Consider the following 21,444-nt stretch of genomic DNA (forward strand, 5'->3'; position numbering starts at 1 on the left):
GAAAATTTCTATCTATTCCTAATTTAAGGTGCAATTCCTATATTCCTTTGAGAGGAAGGACTGCAGATATTACAGGTCCATCTTCAACCCACATAAATGTGTGTGTATGTATGTTTGTTTCTTGCATATGTTCTCATCTGGCATCACAATTTTTCCCATAAGATTTTAAGATTATTTTTCAATTACAGTCTTAGCAGTAGATTGCAGTAACTGGGGAATAAAAAATTCAACTCCTCATCCCTACAGCTTGTATATTTTGACATCTGCATAAGCAAATTAATTTTCAGGAGCACCGATCCTCCAGGGCTCTAATTGCCTTCAGCACCTTAAAAACTTAGTATCCACAACACATTAAAAACCTGTGGGAAAAAAATATTGATTTTGCCTCACATTAAACTTCCAGACTATCAAAAAATACTAATAAGTGTGTACAGCAGATAATTTAGGAAGTCTGAAGACTTTTCAATGAAAGATTTTATCTGAGGATAAAAATAATGAACATAAATACATGAATTTTCAGAAGAATTACTAACCCTAATAGTTGTAGGGGTTTTGTGTGTGTGAAATAGTGAGAGTAGAATAAATACAACTACTGGGAGGAAGACACTGCACTAATTCCATGATTAGTTTAAACAATTAGTATGTATCAATTGAATAAATCTCATTAACAAAATAGGAGAGCAAAGGAAAAGGATTTTTACAATTGTCTGCTATGCTGTGAAGTAGCAACCAATACATTGAATTCAAACATTAGAAGATGGTGTGCTGCCAGAGAATAATATTTCGTAACAAGCATTGCAAATTTTTATACCCTTTTACATAAAACAACAGTCAATACACATTTAAGGCAAATCACTGTGGTACAGCTGCTAAATAACAGGTTGCATCCACTTACCTATGTCTCTGCTTTTACCTTTCAGTGATGAAACCAGATGACAGCATTAAAGAATCACTTTAGGCCAACACACTTGAACAGATCCTTTTCATTTAATGCCAGTTCTTAGGTTTAGACTTGCCAAAAGTAATCTGTTAATCTTCCCAGACTTTGAGAAGTGGGGATTACCTACATAATATCTCCCCTTCTACTGCCTTCAGGCAGTATCTCTTATTTTGTTTCAAATCCAACTACGGTATATGGTATATGTGACTGAGGTGGAGCTCTCTCATTCTTCACAATATCTAGTAAATTCTAAGTCCTCTCATACACTACATGAAGCTTTTGCCTATCAGCTCCTAATTTCACTGATTCCTAGTGCACAGTGCGGAGGAACCAAACACCAACCTTATTTTGAACCCTATGAACTCACTTTGCCACTACACTTTCTGTGTCTGCCTCACAGAATTTGGCACCTACTACCAACATATTATAACTTCTATTTGTTAGCCATGCTATCGAAACAGCATTAGCAAAATGGCTGGAAAACTCAAAGTGGCAAAACCACCAAGTCTGTGAATATTTTATTTCTATCAAATTAAAAAGTAGCTTTGGTTATCCAAGTGATTTTTAATGTAGAACTCAAAAACTTAAAAAAAATTAATATAATTAATCTTTTCTGATTTGTTTACTCTTATTTTATTTTCCATACATTGGTTGTATATATAAGGTTGTATATAAGTAAACATAACATACCAAAATCCACAAGCTTGACTCCTCCTTCAGTGGTCAAAAGAATATTATTTCCCTTAATATCACGGTGGATAGTTTTGTTTTCATGCAAATGCTGAAGTCCCTGGAAGGCGAGACGTAAATACGAACTTTTTACTAACAGCTCTGTCCTCTGTATTACATTGGCAGAAACAAAAAGGTAGCAGAAAAGTATGAAAAAACTTAAATCAGATTTATTTTTAATCCAAACCAGAAAGATGTCATTCTTACTGGAAAAACCCTTAACACACCATAAGGAACAGATATTTTTAAATTGCCCTTCCTTTATGTCAAATATAAATTTTAAGATAAAAGCAGAAAAAAGCACTATAAATCTACATTATGTATTATACCTTTAGAGTATAGACTCAAAGAAAAATGCCAAAGCCTAAATTCCACTGCAGAAAGTCAAATTCAGTTAAAAGAAAATGAAAAATAAAGATACTTGATTCGGACTAGCCAAAAAACAAAAAAATTCTTGTAGTAGACATACGAAATTTAACAGAATTTTGTGTACATTTCTGTACTCAAAAGAAAAGCAATTTTGATGCAGAACTGTATTTACTAAGGAAATTAATCAATGGTCAGAAATCAATTTTCATTTTCTTAATAATGACACAGATTAACTGTTCTTCACCTTGCTTGTTCAAAAAGTATTGTCTGAATTACACATTTCCTTCATTTCATTAAACACTGCTATAATACAAGACAGTGAGCCATGTTAGCGGGGACATGATCTTCATTCATTCAAAGAAAAAAATATGAGCTGATATTGACTGTCCTTTCACTGAGAGCATATCTTACCATCAGTGCTTCACGTAAAATGTAAGCAATTATAAGTTCATTCATCCTTTCACCTCTCTTCAGAAATCCTTTCACAAGATCAGTCACAGATCCACCATTGCACAGCTGCAAAACATCAGGGGAATGTAAAAAGGAATTAAGAAGTGTTGGAGTAGTCACTTGGTTTTAGTTTTCAGTAGTTTTTGTATTTGTAGCCAAATGAGCTCCTATTAAACTGGCAAACCACAGATTTGTCCTTATGTCTACCATTTATACACACAACATATATGGCAACTTTTACCAATTTTTTTCACTGCTTTCTGCATTTAATTTTTCCTGCCCACACACAAGAACAACAATCTGTCTCTTTGTTTTCCTATATACATGATTGCTTTTCACTGAAACAGTAGCAGCTTACAGTGCAATAAATTTGCTGTGAAGGCATGTTCTGTAGGGCATGCTAATTGCTTCTGATATTCATCATGTGCAACTCACCAGCAATGCAGATTATTACAACATCAATTCTTAAGTACAAAAGCTACATACAACAAAATGGATTTAAAGGATCAGAAGACAGGCAGCAGAGAAATTTCCCCAACAATAAAGTCTTCCAAGGGAAAGCTGCCCTCTTTGCCAAGCAGCACTTAATTCCCAGTGGAGAAGGATGTTATACACAAGGGATGGGCAGCATGGAAGATGATGAAAGTGCCATGGAAATAAAGGTCTCATCTCCCACCAAAATAAGGCAGGCCACGGGGGTGAGATTAATTATAGCCCTTGTAGCACCAACCCTGTCAGCTTCTTGTTCCAGATGCAGAGTCACAGTCTACTCTGGACAATCTCCTGTCTAAGGTCCAGTTAGATTCCCACAAGCCTCTGTCCTGTCCCGTATACCCAGGAAGCAGAGGTTTGGATTAGTGAGCACACATTGCCAGCAGATTAGTTTAGACCTGCAGTATTTTATATGTCCATTTTTATCACTTACAATTTTTCCACAGGAAGAAGCAACAACATAACTTTAGTGACTAACTCCATAGCAGTTACGTACCCATGGAGATAAAATTGGTACTCAAGCCCTTAAACAATCCATAATGCACCTAACAATACTCATTGATTGAAGAGCCATTGCCTCTGTAAAGGAGTAGCTGCTTCCAACAAAACAGTGAAACGAATTTTAAGTTTTACACTGTTTCATCCAGTAGTTTTTTATTTGAAAATAATGCCCACATAAGACTGTGGGTATTGGGTCTGGCTGGGATGGAGCTGATTTTCTCCATGGCAGCGCTCAGAATGCTTTGTTTGTATCGGTGGCTCGAGGTGTTGATAACACTCCAGTGTTTTGGTTACTGCTGGCCAGCACAGCATCAAGACTGGCTCTCCAACATTTCCGTCCGCAGTAGGCTGGGGTGGGGAAGGTCTTGGGAGGGGACACAGCCAGGACAGCTGAACCAAATGGACCAAAGGGATATTCCATACCATATGACATCTGCTCAGAAATAAAAGCAAGGAGAATGGAGGGGGAAGGGGGGCATTCATTACTTCCGTTTGTCCTCTGGGAAGTGCAACGTGTATGAAAACCCGGCTTCCCGGGAAGTGGCCAAACATCGCCTGCTGATGGGAAGCAGAGAATAAATATTTTGTTCTTTTGCTTCTGCATGTGCAGCTTTGCTTTGCTTCTATTAAACTGCCTTTGTCTCAACCCACGAGTTTAGGGGGTTTTTTTTTGTTCCATCTTATTTTCTCCCCTCCCCATCCTGCTGAGGAGGGGGGTGATAGAGTGGGCTTTGGTGGGCATCTGGCATCCAGCCAGGGTCAACGCACCATAAAGACATTCTACCAATGTAGCACAAAATAGTAATTCCTTTTGACTACAGGTTTTGAAGTATATTCAAATCGAGGGCATAATTTATCAATAAAACCTTTCAACTGCATAACTCTAGACATCAGATACATTTGTATATGTTTTTTTAAATTTGTTCTATACCTCTACATTTTTTCCATGCCACAATTACAAAAAGACTTGCACCTTACAGTATAAAACATTTTATAGCCCTTTGTACCCAAACATAACAATAATTTTCTGACTGCCTTTGGAACCCCTGGGTAGCATTGAACTTGCACTATACAAATGCCTACACAAATACCATTCAATACGTAAATCTTGTTGCAAGATGTGTCCCTCATCAGGTCAATGAAGGCTCTGGTCTGAGAGATGCTGAGCTCTATGACAACAATCTTGGAACTCAACCTCACCCTTACCTCAGTGGGACAATGTGCACGCTTAGAGAGAGAAGAACTCGTATGCTTAAATGATGAGATTAAGCGCTTTTCTGAATCATCAGGGTCAGATTCCCAAGTAGGATTTAATTTACTGTCTTTAACCATGCTGGTCTGCCTTCTCCACTGAGTAGTTACCTTTTTTTCTTTTTCTGGCAATGGTATGATCTTTCCAGAGTCTGTTGTTTTAACTTTGCCACATCACTGACATGTTTAGTCAAACCGAATGGATGATGACAATTCTGGTTAATTTAATGCACTTGCATTTCAGGGCATTACAATTGTCTGACAAATAACAAACCAACTGTGAAATAAATTACACACATAATATTCTTCAAACTATTTTTCTTCACTATCTAGTATGAAATTTTTTCTTCTTATAGATGGATCTTCTTCTGTTTTCTTTTCAGAGCTGGATATCTGTTAGTCTTTCTGTTCAAGGTAAAGAAAACTAACCCAGAAAGAAGTATATTCTTTCTGTAGACGGGAGAAGGAAGAAACTATACCTCAGAAATCACCTGCTTCAATGTTTACGCAGTAAAGCCAAGACTGAATTTATTTGCCTGGGTCAGCAATGTTATTTTTCACTTTCTTAAACATGTCACTTTAATTTTTCTACCACTCTCATAAGATAGAAATCCTTATTACAAGATAATATCTGTATTCTAAGATAAAACTTATTTAAAATATCGGGTAAAGTAAGATACTAAAACTGTGGTTATTTTAGACCAAACCAAAACTGAACTGTAAAAAGTCAGCTGAGCAAGTCCTGGAAAAAAACCCAAAACCAGAAGGCACCCACACCACCATGGAAATCCTCTGCCTGCTCCCAAGGTAGGGAGGCTGCTTAGGCAGAGTTCAGCGGAAGATGTCATCGACACAGGTTCTTGCATGCACAGGGCAACTTTTCTTTTGCTACTTCTGTCTCAAAGAGTTGTACTTTTACTTACATCAGACAATTTGTATTTTTCTGAGACCACTAATCATAGGAGGAAGATGGGGAAAAAAGGTGAGGTATTAGAATGCAAGCAGCTATAAGGAGGAAAAGGGATTATTGGAATGTAACTACACTTAGGAAAGGAGATTATGGCAGACACCGTATGTGTGTGCTCTGACCTACATGGGGTGGGGGGAAGGATGATGACAACAATGACACAGTTTAGTATTAACGTTGTTCTATTTTTCTACAGGCTAAACAAGTCCTCATGAGTAAAATGCTGCATCCAGTCTAATTTCCTATTTCTACTGTCTATTTTCTGTAGGTGAAGTTGCCACGTGTCCCTATAACTATGCACATAACTAAAGTTCAAACGCTGATTCTTTCTCCTGACTCAGGCTATCAAATTGCATGTGTGTTCAATGCAAGCTTATCATCAACATCTCAAAAGTCCCTCTCATAACAAGTTAGGCTCTTCTCTTGTCTCTCAAAAGAAGAAGCTACAGAAAACTATGATACTCCTGCCCAATGCAGCACTGGACCATGTTTGTTTGGGAACCTGAGTAGACAGTGACAGATAAATTATCCTTGGGGATGCTGACCAGGATCTAGTTCATGACATAAAAACTTAAAGGGGGAAAAAATCCTAAACCATATAAAAAAAACCCAACAAAAAAATCAAACCACATTTCCTTAACTCATACAGTCCTTCAATGACAGATTATGAGATAAACATTATTTAGCAGTACTGCCAGACTGGAAGTTTCCTCAGGTGTTGTTAAATATTGCAGCTTATAATTATGATCTCTGCTGTTTCTTAGTAGCATGCTGTCCACAGTAAAAAACCTGTGCAGCCTCTTACCAAAGTTACTGTGTTTGAGTTAAGTTATCTGTAATGCTTGGATGACAAGAAATCATGAAGGCAAGAGAGATAATTTTTTAAAAAGATCTTTCTAGTTTCCAGTGAAGCATCCAGAGAAGAGAGGTGCTGGTAGCTATTATTTTGTTGCAAGCATTGTGAACTCGCATGGCCAAACAGCTAATCAGTCTGTGTCATTACACCACATAATTTGGTAAAATCTCCTCAGAATACCTCGATGAAGGGTACAATAAGCAAAAACAAGAAACACATGGAGAACTCAGAACACCAACATACAGTAGAAGCTGTGTGTCTATCTGAGCTCTGCCACAGGGCTGCTTCCTACCCTAAAGGTCAGAGTAACTCACCAAATGCAAATGTCCTTCAACCTGTCATGAGACATGGGCTCTTCTAGGAGGAGAGAGTAGCAATTCTATTTCTCTCTCCCACACTCCCAAGAACACACACACACATGCACACATTCTCTCTTGCACACACAGACACATTTCTTGTGTTTTTTATCAGTTTTATAATACCTATTCTAAGCAACTAGTAACCCCAGGAAGAAAAACTGGGTACGGGAGAAGTGGTGGTGGTGTTTGTTAGCTCAGGTTTGGCAGCACAAGCAGTAGATGATGTAAACTGAATGGACTTTCTCAATTTGGTTCTCAGATACCACATACTCTGGTACGTGAAATGCATGCAAAAACAAAGCCCTTCAGTCTGAAATGTTTTTAGGAGGTCTCCAAGGGTTGCATTTTCCCAACGAAGGATAGAAATCCTCTTTTAAGCTTTGAGTAAACTTAATTTAAAGAGAGAGGCTCTTATAAATGTCCAGCCTATGAGACATGGTAAGGGAAGATATTAGTGATCCTCCCACAAGGATGTTACTTAGAAATGTCATCTTGATAAATTTGTACATGAACAATTTTCATCAATTTAATGTTAGTAATTTCTTCTATTGTTCCCTTGTGATTTACAGGTATTTTCTTTACTGGCAGTATTTTCAGTGCCTACATGGATAGAATACAAATATTACTGCAAACACAAGCAACTAAAAGGGGGGGTTAACTGAACTCTCTGGGCTACCTAAAAGGAGGTAGAGAAAACACGGAGAGATGCTTCTCAGATGCACACAGCATAGGATGAGAGGCAACAATCCCCAGCTATAAGACAGTAGAATCCTACTGGACATAAAGGAGAAACTTTCTCACCAAGACCAGTTAAACACTGAAACAGATTACCCAGCAATTCTGTGTATTCAAAACTTGAATGGAAAAGAGCAAACCTGTAACATTGAAGTTAACAACCTTTGAGCAGGAAGCTGGACCCAATAACCTCCAAAGGTCCCTTCCATGTTATAATTTTCTATGATTCATAATATTCAGATTTTAAAATATTCAGTCCCTAGTTTGGATATTTAGACAGCCAGAAATAGTTGGAAAGGACTAAGGAAATCTTGCATACTCAGAAGAAGGGAAAGAAAAATTTGATAGGAGTCTTGATCCATGGGAAAACCTGCCTGAATGGTCCGTAGCTCTGATGACCATACATAACTGTATCAGAAGAGGTGCTTATGACTCTTCTACAGTGGTAGTGAAGGGCTCCTCTCTTAGGATTTTCTGTCACTCAAAAGGCAAAGACTCATACCGGGATGACATACAGTCCTCCACTCACCCACTTGCCACAACCCTCTGCTACTACATTTGAGTTATTAGTATGCAAAACTATATTCAGCAAGAGATTTATAAAATACCATGATCCTAACACATGAAATGTCAATTAAAATTGCCATCATATCACATCACAGTCATGCAGGTGTTCTTTGTAGGTGTTACTCTTCATCTGATTAATTTTTCTCTGTTCAGCTCTTCTTGATTCTGATGCCCATTGAATAGGGATTCAGTATCAGAATTGCTTTTAAGAAAACTATCAGTTGCACTTTTGTCAGAGCTATTACAGCCTTTAATCATCCAACTGGTCCTGATTTATGCATCTGTACTAAGCTGTCAGGTAACATTTACTTCCATTCTGCAGTCAAGGTACTTTCATCTTATTTCAGTAGCTTGGATGTGAATAGTGGGGCAACTACCATTACTACTTTCCTTATCTTTACAGGCTGCACAGACATAAATGACTGGGTAGTACATCATATATGCACATCATCTGGCATGCACGAATGATAGTTACGAAAAATTTACATTGTCCAACCTTGCTTTAATGTTATCACACATACGAATGCTAAAAGCATCTCAGGCACTAATCTCTTTTTTTCTGTTCTTAGAATAGATCAATAATCTGATCTGTTCCACTGAGCACGCAGTACAGCAGCACTGCCAGCCTCTGAACTGACTGCACCCTCCTTTTAGTACTGACTGCTGGAAGAACAAAAGATTCTCACTTGTTGCTGTTTTGTTGTCATAGAACTACAGAAACACAGGAGTAAAAGGGACCACAAGAAATAATTGAGTCCACTACATTTGCACTATGTAGAGATCTGGTACTTTCAGGTGATCTTTGACAGGTACTTGTCTAACCTGCTTGTAAAAATCTCCCACTGAAGGAGACTCCATTCTTTCTAAGTAGTCTGTTTCTATTTTTCACTAGCCTGATAGTTAGAACATTTTTCCTACTATCCAATCTGAATCTTTTTTGCTTCCAACAAAACTGCTTTATTTTTGCCCTTCCCGCCAGTAGTCTTTGATAACAAACTAACATTATTCTCTAGTTAACCATCTCTGTCAGGTTACTGTCATGATATGTAATTTTTCTGTTTTTTTTAGGCTGTACAAAGTTAGTTGCTGTAACCTTTTGAAATCATGTATGTTTTCTAAATTGAGACTTCCTGCAATTTGCACTGACGTTTGTGACACGTTTTGCCCCAAACTGCATATAGAATTCCTTTGGAAGTCTTGTCTTAGCTGGGAAAAGCTGAACAGAACAGAAAAATCTCCAAATTGCAGAGAATTCCTTTCTGCAATTGCCTAGTAAGGTATGTCCCATTTCCTCTTCCTATAGACAGCATTACTTTGCATGCATCTACTGATTTTTTCCCCCTGTGATTCAAAAAAACCCTCTGGTATTCATAACTGTGAATCTGATGCTATCCTCCAACATGCCTGTAATTACACTAGGTGTCCACTCCTGACTTTTTATGTAGACTTTGTTTCATCACCCAAGTTATTAATGAATAGAAATAGACCAAAAGCCCACTTGAGATTCTCTCAGCCCAAAAGTGAACTACTGAGTCCAGTTTTATGAAAAAGAAGTTATTTGCTTTATTGTTTATGTGAAGTTTCTCACATTTTCCTCACAATAATGTCACATGGGACCACATCAAATCCTTACAAAAGACACATCTCATGTATTGCTTTCCCCTTGCTACACCAGTTATCCTGTTAAAAGATGAGATTTTATTAACATGATTTGTTCTGGCCCAATCCAAGTCAACCACTTATCACATTACTGGGTTCTGGGTATTTCTACAACGGTTTCTATTAATTCGTTCTGGAATCATTGCATGCATTAAAGTTAAACAGACTGGTCTGTATTTCCCTAGGTCATCATTTTTTCCTCACTTTGTAAAGAAATACATTAAACATTCTTGTATCTCATTTCTCTCTGGTCTTTGTAACGTAATCTTGTCTTTAGCACTCTTCACACTAGCTTCTCTGAGCTCATCCTTAAATGCCTGTACCTTAGCTGTGCGTTTTGTTTCTCCTGTTTGAAGGCATTCTAAAATATTAAAATAAGCAAACCCTGATGCATTCTTACTTGTCTCTTATTGTGCCTTTATCTTTCCTCTGCATCAGCTAATTTGCTACTCTGTGTTTAATGTCTTTCAATAACTGCCAGCTATCCTGCTTTCCTTCATTTTTACACTATTTTTCCTAAGCACAGGTACCTACCAGTTCCCCAAGCTGGGTGAAGCAGATTCTCCTAAAGCCCATTATCCTTACCCTGCTGCTCCACTATCCTTCCTTTCCTCAGGAAAGAGAACACAATTATTTTGGGGCCCTTTTCACTCAAATTTCCTTCCATCTTCAACTTTTCAAAAGAGATCTTCTCTATTAGAACAGAAACAACCTGATACAGCCATTTCCAGAGTCACATTCTTTGCCTTTTGTCTCCAAGACAGAACTCAATGGGCTGCCTGTCTCAAAATCCTGGTTGTCACACAGGGTCAGCTGTGACCAGATTAACTTTTATTCTCTGCCCATGGTGTGACCTGTCTTCATAACTGTGACCACCAAAGAGCACATTTAGCACACTGACAGCGCCTAACGCCTACCACAAGTACTTGAAGGTCCTTGTGAAGACGTACAGGGAACTAAATCAGTTTCTTCAATAGGCCAAGTGGTTCAATACACAGTTCCTGTCTGTACAGTGTAGTTTTAATTTCACCCCAAACAGAATAAAGATGTGCACTGTGGCTTCTATTTTTTCTGACAACAGTATAAGATAACCCATAACCAAAAGGCACCACAGTAATGCTCCATGTTTTTAGGTAAACTTGATTGCTTTCAATTTAGCGTGAATGAAACGTACCACTGAAACAAACAGCTTTCCCGAGTTATTTAGCTTCAGTAATCACAAAACATGTACTATTTATAATTTTGCTCTCTTTCATCATCTAGTGCCTCCAGGGCTGTGTTAGTCACAGCCTCACAGGTGTTTGCTTGTGGCTTCCGATTTCTTCACTTTCAGCTTGGCTTTTAACTTGCTTCCTTTGTCACGCGCATGCATTGAAAAGACAAACAGACAGAGGAAAAGTTTGCCTATTCCATCTTATGCAGTGCTGGCCTGCACAGCCTCTTATGTTTCTCAGTCAGGACATATCTGTACCTCACACTGTGGCCAAAATGGAAAAGCCCCATCTATGCCAATACTGTATTTTTCTAAATTTCTTCTTTCAAACTCAGCATAGTGAATGAAGCCACCAGGCTTTACATACACAAGAAGAAAAAGAAGCAAACTCCTCAAAGGAGGATTTTTTCTGTTCTAAAACATTTGTAATAATCTTTAGTCTCGTAACAGAATGAAACAAGCAAGGAGGTGACTGCAGTACAAAAGGTTTACTGGGGACAGCCCAGCTGAATTCCCCTGCTAGCTCTTCCTGACGCAAACTTCATATTGCACCATCCCATAATTCAGATTCTTTATGTTACGATACAATACATTTACATCCCCATGAAGTTGCTAATGAACAAACTAATCTATCACCTGTCTACACCTCCTCCCCAAAAGAGTATACAGCTATCAAGCTATGATTTGGAATAGTGCTGTGTAAAGCAACTGAGATCTAAATCACCGGATAATATATTTACAATAGAAATTCTGAAAGAGCTTCAACTATAGCTTCACAGCCTGGCAACAGTATATTACAGCTATAATTTTTAAAAAATCAAATAAATGGAAGAACCATTTTGCAAAATCAGAGCTAACCTAGCTACAAAACTGAAAGGCACTGGTCAGTAAAGAGCCCTCTGAGCAAATGCAAGAGGCAGCTTACCAAGACAGAACATTTTGATATACAAAACTTAGTGCAATTCATCATTTTATTATACACAAGGAGCAGAGGTAAAAATAACATTTAGAAGGCAAAACCATTCACTTGGCTAGGGAGAAAAATCAGGGCCTAAATTTGGGATCAATAACGTCAACAGAATTGTTTCTCCTGGCTGCCGCAAACTTAGCTGAGGCTCTGGAAAACACAGAATCTTGTAAGCAAAGAGAGCAGCCTGTGGTAACAGCGAGCACTTCACAGCTTTTATTGCCTGCTCAGAACCATGTTGCTTTTGTTCACTCTTCACCAACTAAGAAATGTTTCAATGCACCTTCCTCTTTTGTAACATCATTTCTATATGATTCAGAGTTCAGACAGTAGTTCCAAGTACTACCATATCCACACTACACAATGCATTTTATGTCTGTGTTCCTACATGAAGACAATAATTTAGTATAATTCACTGTAATTTAAATTACTGCAATAGAAATCTTCCCTATTGAATTCGAAAGCACGGCTGGGGAAGCACATATCCAAACAATGGTGCTTGTCTAAAGGCTCCTTTTACAAAAGGAGTGAAGCTGAAACACACTCAGCCAAAAGGCAATTCCTGTCCTTGCAGGAGTGTGCAGGACAGGTCAGCTTAACCACTCCAGGAGTTGCAGAGGAGTCTCTCTGGTGACTACAAAAGGAGCTACAGCGACTCTAACTGTCATGGGACACCAAGGTAGCAAGAATTTCCTGGAGGACATTCCAGACATTCTCTCAGAGAATTTTGTAAGAACCAAAAAGATGCTAAACTCCAAAGGCTTCCCCCTCCCCTTTTTTTTCTTCTTTAAATTACTGAAATGACAAATTCAGAGAGACTCAATCAGACAAAATTGAATGAAGTGCTCTGTAAACCGACCTCTCCTTGCTCACTTTGTCTGTGCAAGGCAGTTCCTCGCTTCTAGAGTTTGGTTTCAGCCAAGCCAGCAGCTTTCTGAACTGCAACAAAAGTCTACATGTTTTCTGGAGCCCAGGAAACTTTCTGTCACTGCTGACACCTGGCTGGTTGCTTTCTGCATGTCCTGGCTCCTTGTTCCTTGCTATAGTACTCTTCTCCCACAGCCTGCAGCCTCCAGCCCTCTCTGTGCAACAATGAACAAGGATGAAAAGACTTCTTGCCCTACAGACAAGTTAATTTGCTCCAGTCACTCCCTTTATAAAGGGACCCAACATGTAAACTGGGAACGAACACAGAAAAATTATATTGTATATCATACTTGAACCCTCAGGTGTCTGAAGCAAAAAGAGACAAGCTTTAGCCCAAGCATTCTTACGATGATTGATGCCATCCTCTACCAAAACTAAAGGAGGTTTTAACAAAAAAGCTACACAAATGTGGGGTTTGGTGTTTTGTTGATGTTTTCTTTTTAAATAACCACATATCTTTAGCAAAGATGTGATCAAAAAGAAAATGTACAGAAAGCAAAGTGATGTTAAATATTAGAACATGAGAGGCATAGTATTCCTGTGCTATTTAATTACATAGTGGAATGGTAAAACTCGGGGGTTTTTTTCTGTACTTTTGCTTTACTCCATGGTGGCAAAAAGTGTTAGAGGTTCTTCAGAACCAGTTTTTTGTATGTGCAGCATTCTCCAGCAAGGTGGGCTAAAACATATGCTCACCAGTTGTTTAAAAGATGCAGACTGTGCAAACCACAATGTACCATGAAATACTCATGATGCAGAGAAATTGCAAGTATTTACTAAAACTCAGAAGCATCAAATGATAGCTGTAGCCATGCATCTTTGATCTTGAGAAATAGGATATAATTCAAAAGTGAAAAATTGCTATAATTGAGAAGCAAAGAGGGACACATTAGAAATGGAGAAATCAAGGCTGATTCAGACACGTAATGGATCATAATATTCAGTGTTGGAGCAATTATAACCAGACACTACTGAAAAATGACCCATGTTGAGAACTACAAAAAAGCAATTTTTAATTGTTTAATTTTTCTTCTATATATGTCATTTGGAAATACCTGATAATAGTTAGAGAAATGTTAACTCCCTTTCCCCCACCCCCTGTAAAACCGAAATGGAACAGTTTTTTTCCATGATGCTAATTTCCTGAAAGATTGTTTTACAATAAATCTCCCATATAAAAAAAGAGCATTTCTTATTATATATTCCATTATATAGAACAACTTCCATCCAAAGCTTTTTTTAAAGCCCAGAAACCTGCCTTTATTCCCGTAGATGGAAACATATCTATGTATAGTAACTACTGTATCTAATAAAAGCATAATGTAAACATGCCAAAGGAAAATCCTAAATAAATTATTCATCTGTACATACCAGAAGGTCCTCTATTTCATGTAAAAGAGAAGTAACTGATATAGCAATGTCTAGTTTATCTCAGGTAAGCTCATCTTTTTGAAAGCCAAAATGAGACCGCTGGGTCCTGCTTCTAGGCGTTTCCACAGATTCCTGTGGGACTCACTCCAGCCAGCACTTGTTACTCAGAAAAGCCTCGCAGAAAAATGCATGTCATTGAATTTGGATTTTCCCACTCTTGCCAAACCTATCACAGCAAAAAGAACAAATCCAGTTTCCATACTCCTACCCATTCCTTACAATTTCACTACTTTTTTAAGACAAAATCTTCATTTGAATGGAGTTCAACAATTGAAGTCCCAACAGCTTCAATGCCATAAAATTGCCTGCTAACTTTAGATACACTAATCTAAGTCACTCCCACCACGCAACATCCCACAAGGAGACTGTATAATCAGTGTCTCCCCAGGCTCTGAGTCTTCCTGAAGGCTGCAGGCTCTGAGGCTGCAGATTTTTTCAGCCAAACATCTTTCCACGTCAAGAACAAGCATTAGCTGCTTCACAACACTGACAGCAGCTCCACTCTCCCTCTTCCACACACTGAGAGGCGCCATGAAGAGTGACAACGCCATTAGCTGAGAAAGGAAAGCGATCAAGCTAATGGAGAGAAAAATGCTTTACTGCCGACCATCAGATCTCTTACATAGTGCTGGAAAGCTCAGCAAGAGACAAGAACAGAACTATCTGTCTGCTCTGAGCTTTTCTTTTCCGTGCCCAGCCTGCTTTGGCGCAAACGGCACTCTGAAGCAGTCATCTGCGCCTGGATGCAGAAAAGGAGTGAAGAGTCTCGTTGTGTTGCCCCTGTGGGGGTGACAGCACATTCTCACCACAAGAACCATACCGACCCTGCCCCATACATGTTAGACGACTCCTTGCTCTTTTAGACTGGGATGTGTGACTGTGACAAAGGCACTGCTTTGCTGGTAAAGGAAGATTATCTAGATAAACAGATTTTTCAAAATACAGATTATTTACCTAGCCCATAGAACTTATCAGTCCCCATGCAGAGCTTATAAAACCAAAATCAGTGAGTCAGAAGTAAATATATTGTCACCTACTGCAAAATTTGAGAAGAGTGTAAATGCTGAAGAATCTCTCTTGGTTGTTTGTGGGGGTTTTTTTGTTTTGTTTTGTTTTGGGTTTTTTTTGGGGGGGTGGCATTTGGTTTGGTTTGTTGGTTTGAGTTTTTTTCCAGTTCCTTGTCTCTTTTCATGTTTTACATCACCCAGGCTCCCAGCTCTCAAACAGCTCTCTGTAGACTCACCCATGTTAAGCTACACAACAGCAGCAGAAATATTTGGATGACAGATCTCTGCCTTTCTTTGAGTGTGTGGAGGTAGGAAAGGGATCTCAATTTCATAATACATTGCTATGGTTGTCCTGATCCTAGAAGTTCATATTATGCTTCTGGCTACTTTTAGCATCTTTTTAAAAAAAAAAAAATAAAAAAAAAATATATATATACACCAATACCTAGATCTTACTTTGGACACTGGCTGCTTCTCTTTTGTAGCAAACTGAACTGCGACCTGGAATTACACTGTTAGTATCTCAGCTCCCCAGCCGAAAAAAAAATCTCCTTTCCCCAATGCAACTGGATTTGCTGAGACTGATACTTCTTTAGATGCATAACTATACTTCACAGATAGGAAAATACAACAGAGTAGAGGATTTATTCTTATTTAAAAAAAAAGAAAAAGAAAAAGAAAAGACACACTTCAGTGAACTACACCGTATATTAGAATTGCATGCGATGTCAGAAACTCTTCCATGTATAGTAGGTCAGCGACGGATCCAAAACTATTAGCCACACAAGATGTGGGCATTAATTATAGTCATTTTTCTCTGTCTGACATATATGTAAATTGAGCTGTCACTGTTCATTTATGAATCTGTGAGGAAAATTTATACATATTTCATGAATTCTAGGACTCTCTCTGTGACCACTGTTAGCATCTGCAAACATCTGGAAGCATACAATTTGCTAAACTCCTCTCTCCAAACACCAGATACAACAGTACAAGAGCACAGCAGACTCACTCCAGGCCAGATGCAGCAATGCAGATGTATTGTTCAGCATTCTTCCTTTTACTCAGGACTTACTGCAACACTCCAGGCCATGTGCAGCAGTGCAGATGCACTGTTCAGCATTCTTCCTTTTACTCAGGAGTTACTGCAACACCTTCCTCACTTGGCCTTGGTGAGTTCTTATCCCTGACTGACTACCTTTGACTATGCTGCTCTTCCCGTGAACCTTCATGTGGGCTGCCCCTTCTCAACCATATCAGATATGAGCTCTCTGGTTTTACTGTCAGAACCTGTGGCAGTCCTATCACCTTTCCATAGGCGACAACAAATCTAGTTCTATCCTTAATCAACTCACAGTGCTGGCATCCATCACCAGTTATCTATAGGCATAATATGTTTTCCTTTCTGCTTTGAAGGAGCAGCCAAAAGAAACAGAAAACCATACCACTATCCTTCTTTAAATCCTCCTTAATAACTCTCCTGTGCTGCAATGCTGACAAATGCTTGCAGCTGCTTGACATCACAACTGACTTCTGTTATCCCCTTCGTTCTCCATTTCCAAATCCATTTGTTCTGTTTGGCTTAAAGCTTTGATGTAAGCTCCCTGTTTTGGAGGCTCACTTTTAGGACTGGAAAGGAGTAACTCATACTCTATGTGTTCTGCTGGGCTCTCCATCCCTGGGCAAATTAAAAAATGGTAATTCTTCTAAAGGATCTGCACAAAACCAGAGAGGACTTATATCAGGGGATCTCAGCTTGTTATATACTCAGTACATGTAAGTGACTCACCAGACAATTGCAACTGCCCAGATAATTTCAACTGGTAACTGAGTAAGAATTACACTTGTTTGCTACCCTGTGCTTATCACACAGCAAGTCTTTGTCAGATAGGTTCTCTCACAGTTCTTACTCTGTTACACGCATTTTGGCTAGATGTGCAAGCTTTCCCAGGCCAGGCAAGCCACTAGAAGTGATCTACTAGCAATGGGCTGCCATTACCCTGGTACAGCAGTATGGCAGTTTGGTATACTGGCACTTTATTCCTTTTTCCATATGGGGCTACAGTGTCTACACTCAGATTAAATGGAATCCACACCATGGTTTGTACTTTGTCTATGCTTGCAAGAAGAAGACTAGGTGAACTGAAACACTACAATTTTCTGTGTTCTAGTTTAATTCAGACTCCTGAGAGCTTCTCTTTACAGATTTTAATGGTTTCGTTCTTTCTGAAAAAAGCAACACAAATAGAAGCATCCCAAGGATTTAAAAAGATAATTCAGATATCTGTACACTTAAAATTTTTCCTCTTGCTATAAACTTTAAAAGATCAAAGTTAAGTAACAAATTTGAATCATTTCAAGCAAATTTTAAATTAGCAAACATAGCTGCCAAGTGGATCACAATAATCCTTCATTATAATCTTTCTGTAATTCTTTTGATTTACCAGTGCCTGGTTAGCAGGTCAAGAAACATCCAGAAGACTGAACTCAAAGTACAGCACTTCGCCTGCAACAATGTAGGCGAAGTTACAAGTTCTGATTTATTGAATGCATTTCTTTTCCATATTACAAGGTTGAGGGAATGGGAAAGGCTAACGTGCCACTTCTTTAGAGAAGCAGATTCCAAGCACAAGCTATCCTACACTTCCATGGGACTTCTCTATGAAGATTACACTAGAACAAGAAAAGGTTCTACATGAGAACAAAGATGAATCAGGTTCATTTCAGTCTAGACTGTGCATAACCAACACCTGTACAGATTGCACTAGCTACTCAAACATTGATTGTGAAGATACTAAAGTACCAGGTCAGAAAACAGAGCTTGCAGTCCACTCCGAATTGTAACATATTCCTCCTTTTCGAATGAACAGTATTCTAAATTTCTTACCACATATTGAAAAATATTTTGATTTGGAAATGTTTTAATAATGTTGAAAACATTACATCCTAGTATATGAAATATTATATGTAGTAATTAGTATATAACAATGACACAAAAATTAAAATAGCATGCTGTAAAAGGAGATTGTACAGTATGACAGTCTGAGATATCCTTAATACAACAATAATGGTTATGGGAGAACATGAGGGAAATGGACTGCAAAAACTGGACACATTCTTCCTACAGAGCATCTTCTAGTGGCACCACAGGATACAGAATTCTGTGTTACATGGACCATTGGTCTAACTCAGCAGGGCATTGCAAATGTTCTTGAAATGTTCACGTACATACTAAGGGAACCAAAACACCTAAAAAGAATGCTTTAACAGTCTTCTTGACATTCAGCACAAAATGATTTATTTCAATAATTTCCTGGAAATTCCCTCCACCTCTCCAGAAACGGACATACACCTCTCCAAAAATGGAGAGGTTTCTACAAAATGCTTTGATATCATAAAACTGTATTTTTAACTGGGAAGTCGCTCCATCCAAACTTTTTTTCCCTACCAAGCTAAGTTTTAACTCATGAAAACAAAATCTCTTTTTTTTTTTTTTTACTCTAAAAATGATGGGTGTTCTCTCTATTTCCTAAGCATAAAAATATATTGAGAATGATAAAATATACTACCTTACTTATGTGACTTACAAACCCCAATGCATCTCAAATATGGCATGCCGAGAGGGATTCACTCATGGACTCCACACATGATTCAATGTGAATTCTATGGAGACCTTTATTATTGGTTACATGATCACTTATATACTCTTAAGCTGCTAACACACACTCACACACACACACACACGCATAAAGAACTCTTCATTGGTTAAAAGCTACTGTTCACATGCCTGGTTACAATACTTGATTGGATAAATCCACCTGTTCATGAGGCATTCTTTTTACTTCTGACTAGCCACATAAGAAGTTTCTTACCTTGTTTTTCTTGCATTCTTTCTCACTCAAAATCAGGGCTTAACTGCTCAAGGCCGAAGCCACTTGCAGCTTCAGCTCTTAAAGCGCCAACAATGGCATGCATAACTATGTGTCTTTCGAAAATGGACTGAAATGCTTCTTAAAATTCTGCATGATCTGTGTAAGAAATGAACTGTAGAAATACGTTGCATTATGATTCTTGGCTTCTGGCTTACAGTAGCAAGTAAAAGCTGTTAAGACCTACAATTTACCTTGCTGTGGTATTTTCAGCCATCATTTAGTCTTGACTAGGTCTACACTGTTTGTCCTTCCAGCCTTTAGGAACATATCACCAGGGTAGGTGCTTACTGCAAAAGGTCCATCTTAATTTTAAAGGATCACACAGAATTTGCAGGGATTAGTTGATAGCTTTTTTGAGAGAAGCATATGAAAAAGATCTCCTCCTTGGTATCAAACTCTGCAAATGTAAATTTCAAGATTGGATTCCCCTCTTCAGGGGAATATCTGAAGTGAAAATGTTCTTTTATGATAAATTTAAAAATCCCCCAAAACCCAAACCAATGGAAACATAGAGGTCTCTGTAAGCTAAAGACTAAACACCACCTTTATGAATGTAGACACAAACATATTGTTAAAAAAGAAACCAATAAAACAGAATAGAAATGATGAAGATATCTTCATTTTTATAAACTGCAGGACACCTAAACAGCTACTAAGAAAAACAAACTGCAACAGCCCTGTAAAGATTCATACAAGCTGAAAGGAAGGTGACGCTTCAACAGGGAATTCTGTTCCACGACAGTTTTCTTTCACAGATACTTATATTAAAAGGAAAGTTTCACCGAAGTCACCACTGCAATTTATTTTTCTACTTATGCATATCTATGTGTACACACATCAACTGAAATCTGTTGCACTCATGGATCTACATGTGCAGTGACAGGAATCAACCAAGACCACTCTACACACTCCATACTAGCACTTGCATGTGTATAGCTTGGCACACGAAGAGTAAATATAAAACTTATACTCCAGATGTAGGCTTGTGTTTTTCACATTAGGAAAATAAATCCATATGAAATATAAACCTTAAAATATAAACACTTGACTGCTTCTTCACAGTCTGTTCCATCCTGGCTGTTTGGCATCCATTCTTTACAGGCCAGAAGTTTCACAGATGGATTTTCAAATGCCCAGCAGACACAACAGAAGCTAGATTTTCAAAGATGCTCACTGCATCTCCTCTTACATACATAGAGCTGATGTATTTTGACGTCAGTCTAACCTAATAATTTATTATGATTTCCAATGCAAAATATTCTTAAAAGCATTTTCCCAATGCAAGTCAGAAGGATTTGGAAGAGCTTTTAGAACTTTAACATTTTTTAGAGCTTGTTTCCAGGATTAGATACCATTGCATCATTGAGATATTTGGCAGGAGATTTGTATTCACTTAGCTGACAAATCATAAAATACAACCAATTCTTCAATCTCAACCTTATCAAACACCCGCAAGAGCCCTGATTGTTATGAAAGGCACACTATTCTTGTCAGAGACATTCTTCATTTTCCTCTGAGGAGAGGAGGAAGTTTTCGCAGAATACGTTACAGTGAATCTATGAAGATGGTAATGATCAAGCTCTTCATTCCTAGATAAGTTAAAACTACAAATTACAGGCCTTACCTTGCTCTGATTCCATTTGAGGAAATCCTGCTGCTTTCAACAGTATTTGGGTAGTAGCCTGTTTTTATTGACTTAGTTATCTATTTGTGTATTTACTTGCACAAAAAACCACAATTCAATTAATTAATTGCTATAATCTCATTTAGAAAAAAAAATGATCATACTGTTTTCTTATACTGTTATGTCATATCTTAGTAATATTTAAAGAAATGCTACTGGAGGAAGATTAGCATGACAAGCCTTTCACCAACCCTATGAAGTCCTATTAGAATTTATATCCTAATTCTGAAGGCACAGTACTATCAGTATAAAATCAAAATAAGAACACTGAACTCAGAGCAGACCATTAATTCAGAACACTGAAAAGACTAAACAGCAGTATTTGTCACTTCACATGCAACCACTCTAAAGAAAAACACTAAAAATGTTGCTTGCATCTCATTCATTGAGTTTATACTCAACACAGGA

General features: G+C 38.1%; 1 protein-coding gene across 1 annotated transcript in view; it reads right to left on the reverse strand.

Annotated features, from left to right (window-relative positions):
- Nucleotides 1-1,630: 1,630 nt before the first annotated feature.
- LOC104524019 (myosin-IIIa-like) overlaps nucleotides 1,631-21,444 on the reverse strand; it is a gene marked incomplete at its 3' end in the record, with an annotated part of 25,396 nt that continues 5,582 nt past the window's right edge. Inside the window, exons 3-4 of the mRNA XM_010166765.2 lie at nucleotides 2,450-2,554; nucleotides 1,631-1,730 (exon numbers count right to left, since the gene is read on the reverse strand). Coding sequence (XP_010165067.1) covers nucleotides 1,631-1,730; nucleotides 2,450-2,554 — 205 coding nt within the window. The remainder of the gene's footprint in view (nucleotides 1,731-2,449; nucleotides 2,555-21,444) is intronic.

The sequence above is a fragment of the Antrostomus carolinensis genome, unplaced genomic scaffold (genome assembly GCF_000700745.2).
Source record: "Antrostomus carolinensis isolate BGI_N321 unplaced genomic scaffold, ASM70074v2 scaffold14764, whole genome shotgun sequence".
Classification (NCBI taxonomy): domain Eukaryota; kingdom Metazoa; phylum Chordata; class Aves; order Caprimulgiformes; family Caprimulgidae; genus Antrostomus; species Antrostomus carolinensis.